At 41.6% G+C, this 12,092-nt stretch overlaps 1 protein-coding gene across 3 annotated transcripts in view; it reads left to right on the forward strand.

The window, feature by feature from the left end:
* The window catches only part of LOC120035013 (arfaptin-1-like), a 45,041-nt gene that overhangs the window by 21,647 nt on the left and 11,302 nt on the right, over nucleotides 1-12,092 (forward strand). For 2 of the 3 annotated variants that reach the window (XM_038981754.1, XM_038981757.1), the window contains 3 exons: nucleotides 9,077-9,184; nucleotides 9,983-10,095; nucleotides 10,913-11,134. In XM_038981754.1, coding sequence (XP_038837682.1) covers nucleotides 9,077-9,184; nucleotides 9,983-10,095; nucleotides 10,913-11,134 — 443 coding nt within the window. The remainder of the gene's footprint in view (nucleotides 1-9,076; nucleotides 9,185-9,982; nucleotides 10,096-10,912; nucleotides 11,135-12,092) is intronic. The other variant, XM_038981756.1, reaches the window with a different exon arrangement.

Consider the following 12,092-nt stretch of genomic DNA (forward strand, 5'->3'; position numbering starts at 1 on the left):
CTAATTGAGTGTATGGTAACTTCTGACCCACTGGGAATGTGATGAAAGAAATAAAAGCTGAAATAAATAATTCTCTTTTATTATTCTGACATTTCACATTAAAATAAAGTGGTGATCTTAACTGACCTAAAACAGGGAATTTTTACTAGGATTAAATGTCATGAATTGTGAAAAACAGATTTAAATACATTTGGCTACGGTGTATTTAAACTTCCGACTTCAACTCTCTGTGTGTGTGTGTGGAAACGGCTGATTTTTAATGGAATATCTACATAGGCATACAGAGGCCCGTTATCAGCAACCATCACTTCTGTGTTCCAATGGCACATTGTGTTAGCTAATCCAAGTTTATCATTTTAAAAGGCTAATTAAATAGTAGCCGCAACACATCAGTCTCAACGTCAACAGTGAATAGGCGACTCTGGGATGCTGGCCTTCTAGGCAGAGTTGCAAGGAAAAAGCCATATTTCAGACTGGCCAATAAAAAGAAAAGATAGGCAAAAGTAAACACACTGGACAGAGGAACTCTGCCTAGAAGGCCAGCATCCCCGAGTCGCCTCTTCACTGTAGAGACTGGTGTTTTGCAGGTACTATTTAATGAAGCTGCCAGTTGAGGACTTGTGAGGCGTCTGTTTCTCAAACTAGCCACAAATGTACTTGTCCTCTTGCTCAGTTGTGCACCGGGGCCTCCCACTCCTCTTTCTATTCTGGTTATAGCCAGTTTGTGCTGTTCTGTGAACGGAGTAGTACACAGCGTTGTACGATATCTCCAGTTTCTTGGTAATTTCTCTCATGGAATGACTGACGAGTTTCAGAAGAAAGGTCTTTGTTTCTGGTCATTTTGAGCCTGTAATCGAACCCACAAATGCTGATGCTCCAGATACTCAACTAGTCTAAAGAAGGCCAGTTTTTTTTTTATTGTTTCTTTAATCAGGACAAGAGTTTTCAGCTGTGCTAACATAATTGCAAAAGGGTTTTCTAATGATCAATTAGCCTTTTAAAATGAAAAACTTGGATTAGCTAACACAACTTGCCATTGGAATACAGGAGTGATGGTTGCCTCTGTACACCTATGTAGATATTCCATTAATTCGTAATTTACAATGTCTGCACTGTATTTCTGATCAATTTTATATTTTAATGGACAAAAAATTAGTACTTTTTTCTTTCAAAAACAAGGACATTTCTAAGTGACCCTAAACTTTTGTACATATGATATGTATGTATTTTTTTTCTCTTTAGTATTAGTTTTCCCTAACCCTACCACCCCCCTCCTAATTGGAGTAAACTAATGGACAACAACATTTAGGCTTCTACTTCCAGCTTATATATATATACTATATACATTTTAAGTACACTGTATATTTTACAATAGTTACCTTTTGGTTTTATTCCCATCTTTCAGCTACCCTCAACCCCTCCCATCTATCTGAAGACCATCCAGTTTTGATTTCTATTTGCCATATATTTTTCAACTGTGCTGTTTCACAAAAGTTCTGAACCTACATACATTTTATGGATGTTCTAAGTCCACATCAATGCTTAAACCACATTAGGGGACAATTTGAGGTCAGGTTTTTGTGTTATTTTTTGTGTAGGTATCTTTTAGTTAGGTGGGCACCAGACAGACCAAATTTTCACCATAAAATTGCACCTTTATAATAAAGTATTCCTTGCATCATCGCATTTGCAGACTACTACTAAGCCTACTATTCCTAATGTGATGAGTAGATTGGGTAGTCATGATTTAGGCTAATATACCTCAATCAGTGTTAGCAAAAAATACTTCAATTCATGGTTGAGTGCGTAGTGGCGTAGAGTATGCTATAGACGACACTGGGCCAATAGTGCGCCGCTTCATGGGTCTCCCAGTCACGGCCAGCTGTGACACAGCCTGGGATCGAACCAGCCTGGGATCGAACCCGGGTCTGTAGTGACGCCTCAAGCAGTGCCTTAGACCGCTGCACCACTCGGGAGGCCCCCGCAAATTGATTTTAACAAACAATTGGTCCCCCAAAAAATGCCGCCCTCCTTTTGAATTTCAAAATCCCAATGTGGCCCTCGAGCAAAAAAGTTTGCCCACCCCTGCTATAGGCTATATGAGATACGTTTCTTGGATTTTTATAAATACAATTCTATTACATTTTATATGACTGGAGACGTTAGCATTAACTTTTTTAGTATGACAAAAGTTACAGGGTAGCCTACTCTGCTGACTGACAAACAGTTCAATATAAATTATGACTGAATCATATAGGTCGACGAGAAGGGGAGACACTAATAGCCTACAATTGAGCCCCACAGTGGAGGTGTCATAATACCCATAAAACCTAGCGGTCAAACAGGGAAATGGTTCCGATCATTTTTCCACCATTAATTTTTCCCATAGGGTATTTTAGAAACACTTACAATAAGAGCTGTGTTTTGTGTAGGTTTACCCTGGCGTAAAGTTTTACTTAACCATGTAAATCCCTCGGACAAGGTGATTTGATCAATATATTTGGCTCTATTTGCATGATGTCCACTTAGATGCTAATTAGCAATTTCGAATCTGAGAGTAAGACCACACATCCCTGCAACCTTTGCTAACAGGTCTTGTGACGATTTTAAACTTGCACAAGATTGTACACAGAAGTGTCCATTTTAAAGAAATGTAGCCAATTGATGAATTACTCAATTTAGCTAACATAGTTAATCAAGAGATTCTTACCTTTGCCTTGATTCGGCAATCTCGTTCAGATCATGGCATTTGTAGTTCTTTATGATAGCCACATTAGCAGCTAATTAGCATTTATTTTGGGGGTGGGTAAAACGGGCGAATAAATTGATAAATCTCTCTAGGACAAGGTGACTTATCAAAACGTCACGCCAGGGTAAGCCAACACGAAACACAGCCCTTATTTTAAATGTTTGAAAAAATGAATGGTGGAAAAACGATTGGAACCATTTCCTTGTTTGAACGCAAGGTTTTATGGGTGTTATGACTCCTACTGTGGTACTCTATATGACATCCATCTAACCTGGAATAGGAAATTATTGTCCAAAAACTAATTTAAGTGGCACTGACCCAACAATGATAAAAAGTGAATATGCACACTCAGTGGTGATATGGCTGATATTGTCCACCGGTGCCAATAAGATGGGTTATACTGTTCAATCAATTAAGTTTTTTTGGTACTTTTACCCCTTTCTCCCCAATTTTTGTGATATCCAATTGGTAGTTGCAGTCTTGTCCCATTGCTGCAACTCCCGTACGGACTCAGAGGCAAAAGTTGAGAGCAATGCATCCTCCGAAACACGACCCTGCCAAGCTGTACTGCTTCTTGATACACTGCTCGCTTAATCCGGAAGCCAGCTGGACCAATTTGTCGGAGGAAACGCCATACAACTGGCGACCGTGTCAGTGTGCATGCCCCCACCCGCCACAGGAGTCACTTGAGCGCGATGGGACAAGGACATCCGGCCAAACACTCCCGTAATCCTGACGATGCTGGGCCAATTGTGCATCGCCTCATTGGTCTCCCGGCTGCGACAGCCCGGGATCAAACCTGGATCTGTAGTGCGCCACTTGGGAGGCCCATTGTCAGCAAACTTAATGATGGTGTTGTAGTCGTGCTTGGCCACCCAGTCGTGGGTAAACGGGGAGTACAGGAGGGGACTAAGCACTTACCCTAGGAGCCCCTGTGTTGAGGATTAGCGTGGCAGATGTGTTGTTGTCTACCCTTAACTCCTGGGGGTGGCCCGTCAGGAAGTCCAGGATCCAGTTGCAGAGGGAGGTGTTTAGTCCCAGGGTCCTTAGCTTAGTGTTGAGCTTTGTGGGCACTATGGTGTTGAACGCTAAGCTGTAGTCAATGAACAGCATTCTCACATAGGTGTTATTTTTGTCCAGGTGGGAAAGGGCAGTGTGGAGTGCGATTGAGATTGCGTCATCTGTGGATTTGTTGGGTTGGTATGCGAATTGGAGTGGATCTAGGGTTTCCGCGATGATGATGGTGTTGATGGGAGCCACGACCAGCCTTTCAAAGGACTTACCGACGTGAGTGCTACGGGGCGGTAGTCATTTAGGCAGGTTACCTTCGTTTTCTTGGGCACAGGGACTATGGTGGTCTGCTTGAAACTTGTAGGTATTACAGACTTGCTCAGGAAGAGGTTGAAAATGTCAGTGAAGACACTTGCCAGTTGGTCCGCGCATGCTCGGAATGCACGTTCTGGTAATCCATCTGGCCTTGCGGCCTTGTGAATGTTGACCTGTTTAAATTCTTGTTCACATTGGCTACGGAGAGCATGATCACACAGTCGTCCAGAACAGTTGGTGCTCTCATGCATGCTTCAGTGTTGCTTGCCTCAAAGCGAATAGAAAAGGCATTTACCCCGTCTGGTAGACTCGCGTCACTGGGCAGCTCGCGGCTGGGTTTCCCTTTGTAGTCTGTAATAGTTTGCAAGCCCTTGCACTTCCAAAGAGCATAAGAGCCGGTGTAGTAGGACTCAATCTTAGTCCTGTATTGACTCTTTGCCTGTTTGATGGTTCGTCGGAGGGCATAGCGGGATTTCTTATAAGTGTCCGGGTTAGTGTCCCGCTCAATGATAGCGGACGTTGCCTGTAATCCATGGCTTCTGATTAAAATATGTACGTAGGGTCACTATGATGGCGGCGTCGTCGTCGATGCATTTATTGATGAAGCCGGTGACAGGTGGTATACTCCTCAATGCCGTTGGATGAATCACGGAACATATTCCAGTCTGTGCTAGCAAAACAGTTCTGTAGCATAGCATCCGCGTCATCTGACCACTTCCATATTGAGTGAGTCACTGTTACTTCCTGCTTTAGTTTTTGCTTTTTGTCCTGTTGAAAAACAAATGATAGTCCCATTTATCCTCTACCGCTTCTCTCTCCCGGATCCGGGATCCTCCTCATCAAAAAAGCTGACTAGCATAGCCTAGCCTAACGGGACAGGGATATCATATAATATAATTTTCATGAAATCACAAGTCCAATACAGCAAATGAAAGATAAACATCTTGTGAATCCAGCCATCATTTCCGATTTTTAAAATGTTTTACAGCGAAAACACTATGTATTTCTATTAGCTAACCACAATAGCCAAACACACAACCGCATATTTTCACCATGTTTCTACCGCATAGGTAGCTTTCACAAAACCGACAAAATAGAGATAAAATTAGTCACTAACCAAGAAACAACTTCATCAGATGACAGTCTTATAACATGTTATACAATACATTTATGTTTTGTTTGAAAATTTGCATATTTGAGGTATAAATCATAGTTTTACATTGCAGCTACCATCAAAAATATCACCAAAGCAGCCAGAATAATTACAGAGAGCAACGTGAAATACCTAAATACTCATCATAAAACATTTTTGAAAAATACATGGTGTACAGCAAATGAAAGATAAACATCTTGTGAATCCAGCCAATATTTCCGATTTTTAAAAAAAAAAGTGTTTTACAGCGAAAACACAATATAGAATTATATTAGCTTACCACAATAGCCAAACACACAAACGCATTTATTCACCGCAAAGGGTAGCTTTCGCAAAAACCAGCAAAAGATATAAAATGAATCACTAACCTTGAACAAATTCATCAGATTACAGTCTTATAACATCATGTTATACAATACAATTATGTTTTGTTTGAAAATGTGCATATTTAGAGCTACAAATCCTGATTATACATTGTGAATACGTAGCATCGATTCACCAGAATCTCCGGAGATATTTTGGACACTCACCTAATCTGACCAAAGAACTCATCATAAACTTTACATAAAAATACTTGTTGTATGGCAAATGAAAGATACACTGGTTCTTAATGCAACCGCTGTGTTAGATTTTTTTAAATAACTTTACCATAACAGACAGCGCTCACCAAAACGGCGGAGAATAGGACTCAACATTTTACACAGAAATACGAAATAACATCATACATTTTTTCTTACTTTTGCTGAGCTTCCATCAGAATGTTGTACAAGGAGTCCTTGGTCCAGAATAAATCGTTGTTTGGTTTTAGAATTTTTGGTTTTAGAATTGTTTGGTTTTAGAATCCATTTCTTCTGTCGAATTCGCGCCACAATGCTAGCCAAAGTTGGTAACATTCCCATCCTCTCTTGGCGTAAAGAACGGAAAAGTCCCAATAAACGTTGAATAAACTGATAAAACTCGGTTGAAAAAACCTACTTTATGATGTTTTTCTAATATGTATCAAATAAAATCAGAGCTGGAGATATTCGCCGTGTATACCGATCGCTTATCAGAAAACAATGTCGAGGTCCTTCGCGCGCCTTGGAAAACTAACAAAATGGCTGACCTGCCACTCCAAAAGCTCTTGTTCGACCTCAGATCAAGCTAGACACCCCATTCCACCGCCTGTTGACATCTAGTGGAAGGCGTATGAAGTGCATGTATATCGATAAATATAAGCCAGTTGAATAGGCAGGCCCTGAAACAGAGCCTCGTTTTCAGATTTTTCACTTCCTGCATGGAAGTTTGCTGCAAAATGAGTTCTGTTTTACTCACAGACATAATTCAAACAGTTTTAGAAACTTCTGAGTGTTTTCTATCCAATAGTAATAATAATATGCATATTGTATGATCTAGAAAAGAGTACGAGGCCGTTTCATTTGGGCACGATTTTTTCCAAAGTGAAAACAACGCCCCCCTATTAAAAAGTTAAGCGCAAACCAGATGGGATGGCGTATCTCTGCAGAATGCAGTGATAGCCATGCTGGTTACGTGTGCCTTGAATTCTAATAAATCACTGACAGTGTCACCAGAAAGCACCCCCCCACCATCACATCTCCTCCATGCTTCACGGTGGGTATCAAACATGCGGCGATCATCCGTTCACCTACTCTGCATCTCACAAAGACACGGCAGTTGGAACCAAAAATCGCAAATTTGGACTCATCAGACCAAAGGACAGATTTTCACCAGTCTAATGTCTAATGTCCATTGCTCGTGTTTCTTGGCCCAAGCAAGTCTCTTCTTATTATTGGTGTCTTTTAGTAGTGGTTTCATTGCAGCAAATCGACCATGAAGGCCCGATTCACGCAGTCTCCTCTGAACAGTTGATGTTGATGTGTCTGTTACTTGAACTCTGTGAAGCATTTATTTGGGCTGCAATTTCTGAGGCTGGTAACTCTAGTGAACTTATCCTTTGCGGCAGAGATAACTCTGGGTCTTCCTTTTCTGTGGCAGTCCTCATGAGAGCCAATTTCGTCGTAGCGTTTGATGGTTTTTGCGACTGCACTTGAGAAACTTTTTAAACTTCTTGAAATTTTCAGGATTGACTGACCTTCATGTCTTAAGTAATAACTGTCGTTTCTCTTTGTTTATTTGAGATGTTCTTGCCATAATATGGACTTGGTCTTTTGCCAAATAGGGCTCTTCTGTTTACCACCCCTACCTTGTCACAACACAACTGATTGGCTCAAACGCATTGAGGGAAAGAAATTACACATTAATTGAAATATTTTCCACCTCATGAAACTGGTTGAGAGTATGCCAAGAGTGTGCACTCCAAAAGGTCCCTTTGTTCGATAATGGCCTTTATATCCATAACTCGCGCTTCAGTCAATAATCCACCCAGTTTCCCATCAAACCTTAGGTACCCTAATACGTAAATAAACGCTCAAAATTTAAGACGGAGAATCGTTATTGTCTTTACCGGAGAAAAGTACCAAAGAACGCGCTCTCTTCCACGCGCTTGGAAACACTACAGCCAAAATGGGAGCCACCTAGAAAAGCCAGCTTGAAACTCTTTCTGTTGACATCTAGTGGAAGCCCTAGGAACTGCAATCTGGCAGGACATAGCCGTATAATTAAAGTGATAGCCATTAAAAATAGAGGTAGGCTGAATATTTTGGGGCAGAGGGGTGGCCATTTCATTTCTGTTATACTCAGACATAATTTTAACAGTTTTAGAAACTTGAGTGTTTTCTATCCAAATCTACATATATGCATATCCTAGCTTCTGGGCCTGAGTAACAGTCAGTTTACTTTGGGCACGCTTTTCATCCGGATGTCAAAATACTGCCCCCTAGCCAAGAGAGGTTAACAAAACATTTTCATTTACAATCTGTAGAAACTATGAGAATAGAAAGGTTCATGACTTTTATGAAACAGCACAGTTGAAAAAATACATGGGTGTTAATAATCATAATGAAGTGGGTACACTTTGAAAGGGGTAGTCCTTTCTGACATGGCTAGCAGATATGGTAGCATACACTACTGTTGGTTGATAGTAGCCACATACTTAGCATGTGCTTTAACGCCCAGTCATCACCAGCAAGGCGGCGTTGGGTCGAACCAACTTTTAACTCTGCTGTTTGTTGTATACCTGCCTGCCTGTCTGTGTGTTTTGTGGGTATGTGGTGTTCATGAGGAAACATCAACACGCTGAGAATGTTCCTGACCTGGGCCAGTATTCAGTGTCTGATCTAGGAGTGCTGATCTAGGATCTGTCTGTATGATATATCATTCTTTATGATCTAAAAGGCTAAACTTATCTTAGATCAGCACTCCTACTCTGAGACACTATGAATACAGGCCCCAACCTGATCTGTCCCATCTCAACTGGCTAACCCATAAAAGCATCCAAAGGCAAGTCTATGAAGACAGTAAGGCCATAATGATAGAACACTGTCATTTTACAGCAACATCTCAGTGCTTTTCATTAAAAGTCAAGCATAGGCTTACCCTATGGAGTTTTCACTGAGAAGTAACATCAAACCAAATATCAAGGTGCCGGTATAGTACATTGTCCAATGTGATGTCAGGTAGTCCAATTGCTTTAGGAGTCTTTACTTGGTACAATATGAACCTAGTTGCGCCACTGAACCCATTGGATCCCATTTTAGTCCAGTGGTACTGTTATGTGCCTGTCATCTCCAGATTACACCCCTTATTTGGTCTTAGTGGTGTGCCGCCACATTTATAGTGCCATTTTAAAGGAACACCCAAGGAGGACCCATGGGAGGTTCCATTTGACAGCTCTAGATAGGGGGGTGTTGACTCACTAATCAATCGCCACTGTTGCCTGCTGTTTCCAGTGTCGGCAAGCCAGCCCACGTCTCCCGTGGCACCTGTAGCTCCCAGCTCGGCCGTGGCTAGCCGCCTGGCGCGACCCATCAGCGATAGTCAGACTGAGATACAGAAAGGTACCTACAGCAACAGAGATGAGAAATACGGACCTGCTTTCTGCTCCCTCTCTTCTTTCTGGTTGGGATTTTCTCTCTGGCTCCCTCTTTTATCAAGGCTCTGTCATTCCTTCAAAATCCATCGTCCACGTCCTTCATCGACTTCTACTGCCGTTTCTCTTCTGTCTTCGCGTCCTTCCCCTCTCTCTCCCTATTCGTTCAATTTCACCTTTGGCTTCTAGCTGTGAAGGATGTGACTACCTGAAAGCTTGACGGTGGTCCCTGGTTCGTAACAGCTGAGGTTAGGCTACTGGCAACTAATTCTGACGGTTGTCTGCATTTCTCCCATAGCTGGCTGTAAGGGTCCTCGTCTTGTTTCAACATTTCACAAACACACACTTGCTAGTACCAACCAAGCCTTACACAGCTTCACCCGAGTTTTAATCAGCATCCCTGCTTAACTCCTGTATCCTCCTTGCATCACTGGGCTCCTGTAGTTCCTTGAAGGTTGTCCCTTCTACTCTAAATGAAACTCCTTGCAGTTGCTTGTATTTTCCCTGCAGGTAAGCGTATATACTTGTGGTATTTTAGCTGAAGATGATAATTGTCAAAGTATCATAGTCAGCATCTAACTTTGACTCGGTGTCTCCATGTTCCAGTCTGACACGACTGGAAATTGCATATCAATCCTATGATTGATTCACCGTAGTCTCACGTCTACATTTTATATTCTCTTAACACTTTATGATATCTTACCAGAGCTCCAAGCTAACAGATACAGCCTCTCTCAACATTCATGACAGTCGCCTTTCTCTTCAGGCACTATGCAAGGGCAGCCACACAGCGGGCCGGTGGTCCTGGCAGATGACCAGAAGAACCCGGCCATGGAGAAACTGGACCTAGTGAGGAAGTGGAGCATCAACACGTACAAAGTAATACTTGCCACCAGCACCTACTGCCCCCTCCTTCTCACTCAAATATTCTCAACCTTGCTTTTTCCTTAGTCCCTCCCTCCCTCCCACAATCCATTTCCGACTTGGACAGGTAAACTACCCCTTTTCCTTTCATTTTTCAAACTGGCTTGCATCTGCAGCTGGCATCGCAACAGACACACACAGCTTTTCATAGCCATAGTTGGATTGGTGAGCTACCTATGATCTCATCTGTCCATAATTCCCCATTGTGCTGTGAATGTTTACCGATGGCTCCCCTGCTTTATTGTACACTTACAAAAGAACGAGACAAAAGGGTTGCTGTAGAACATCTGATGCAGCCAAACTGTTTCTCAGTGATAATACACAACACTATATACACATTATTAATATCCATTTAAAGATATTGCCTTGAATGTGATCACAGCTTTAGATAACCGTTAAATAAAATCTGTCTGTTCCCAGAGCCAACACACAGGCTTTAGCTTGGAGGGCTAACATGGTCTTGAGACAAGTCGATGACCTGGGTTTGATACCTGGGGTTGGTTACACTAGGATTCTGACTGTGTATCTGATGTTGGATTCTCAATGCTAACAATGTTAGTGCTAACTCGTTTGAAACCAAGATCAGCTACTCTCGGATGCTAACGATGCTAACACTAAGTAGTTCGAAACCCCAGGTCAGTTACACTGGGATAATATATGCTAACGCTAACTTGTTTGAAACGCAAGGTCCGTTATTTTAGAATGCTAATGCTAAATCGTTCCATTTATGTTGTCAGTTACATTAGGAATGCTAACACTTCTCTCCCCGCAGTGCACCAGGCAGATCTTGTCGGAGAAGCTGGGCCGCGGCTCACGGACGGTGGACCTGGAGCTGGAGGGGCAGATCGAAGTGCTGCGCGACAACAAGCTCAAGTACGAGCACGTGGTCAAGCTGACCCAGACTCTGGCCAACCAGCTCACCCAGATGATGCAGACTCAGCGGCAGCTGGGCGACGCTTTCGCTGACCTCGGCCTCAAGTCGCCGGAGCTCCATGTGAGTCAGACACTCTTTTTATTATTATTATTTATTTTTTTACTTTGACCTTACCGAGCAACCTGAAGCTGGAGTAGGTTGAAGTAGTTGACACTAACCACTGATATAGGATTTTTTTTTTATTCTTTATGCCCGTAATGTTAATGTAAGGTTAGGATTGGGGGTAAAGTAACCTCATCCTAGATCTGTGGTTTGGGGCATAACTTGTAAGGATGGCCATTTCTGGCTCTGGTTCTTTGTCAATACTCTGAAAGGACAACCTTTCCTCGTCACTTTTTTTTTCTCATAACCACTGATTTGATTTGATTTGGATCTCTTTTAGTCCCCATTTGGACTAATCTTCCAAGAGTCCTTAAACATTAAAATACAATTTATAATACAAACGCATTTTCACATATAACACACTATTACAAACATACATAATATACTAACATAATGAGCCAACAAATACTCAATCTAAAAAATATACATTCTTCATCTACTATAGTCCCACAACATTTCTATCTATTATATTTAAATCATTTTAAAATGTATATATTGAAAGGTTTCTAGTTTGCTCAGGTAATTTATTCCATTTCTTTATTGCTCTAAATCGAAATGTTCTTTTGCCTATTTCTCTTTTCTGTCTGGATAACGCATAGATGGTGGACAATCTATTCCTAGTATTTACTGAATGTCTGTCTCTTACCAACTGAATACCGTTGTGAATAAAACTTGGCCGTTTTAAATGATGTATATTCTGAAATAAAATAAGCATGTTTTTTTCAATTATCTTGTCGATTTGATGACCAACCAAGAACACTGCGCATGACTGCAACAGAAGAACCATATCTCCACCTTAAAACAATCCTTACTGCTTTGTTCTGTGCATTCTGCAGCCTCCTAACTTCACTTGATGATGCATTTCCCCAGACCACAGAACAGTAGTTCACCTGACTCTCAATTAATGCTTGTGTTA

The sequence above is a fragment of the Salvelinus namaycush genome, chromosome 42 (assembly GCF_016432855.1).
Source record: "Salvelinus namaycush isolate Seneca chromosome 42, SaNama_1.0, whole genome shotgun sequence".
In the NCBI taxonomy this organism is placed as follows: domain Eukaryota; kingdom Metazoa; phylum Chordata; class Actinopteri; order Salmoniformes; family Salmonidae; genus Salvelinus; species Salvelinus namaycush.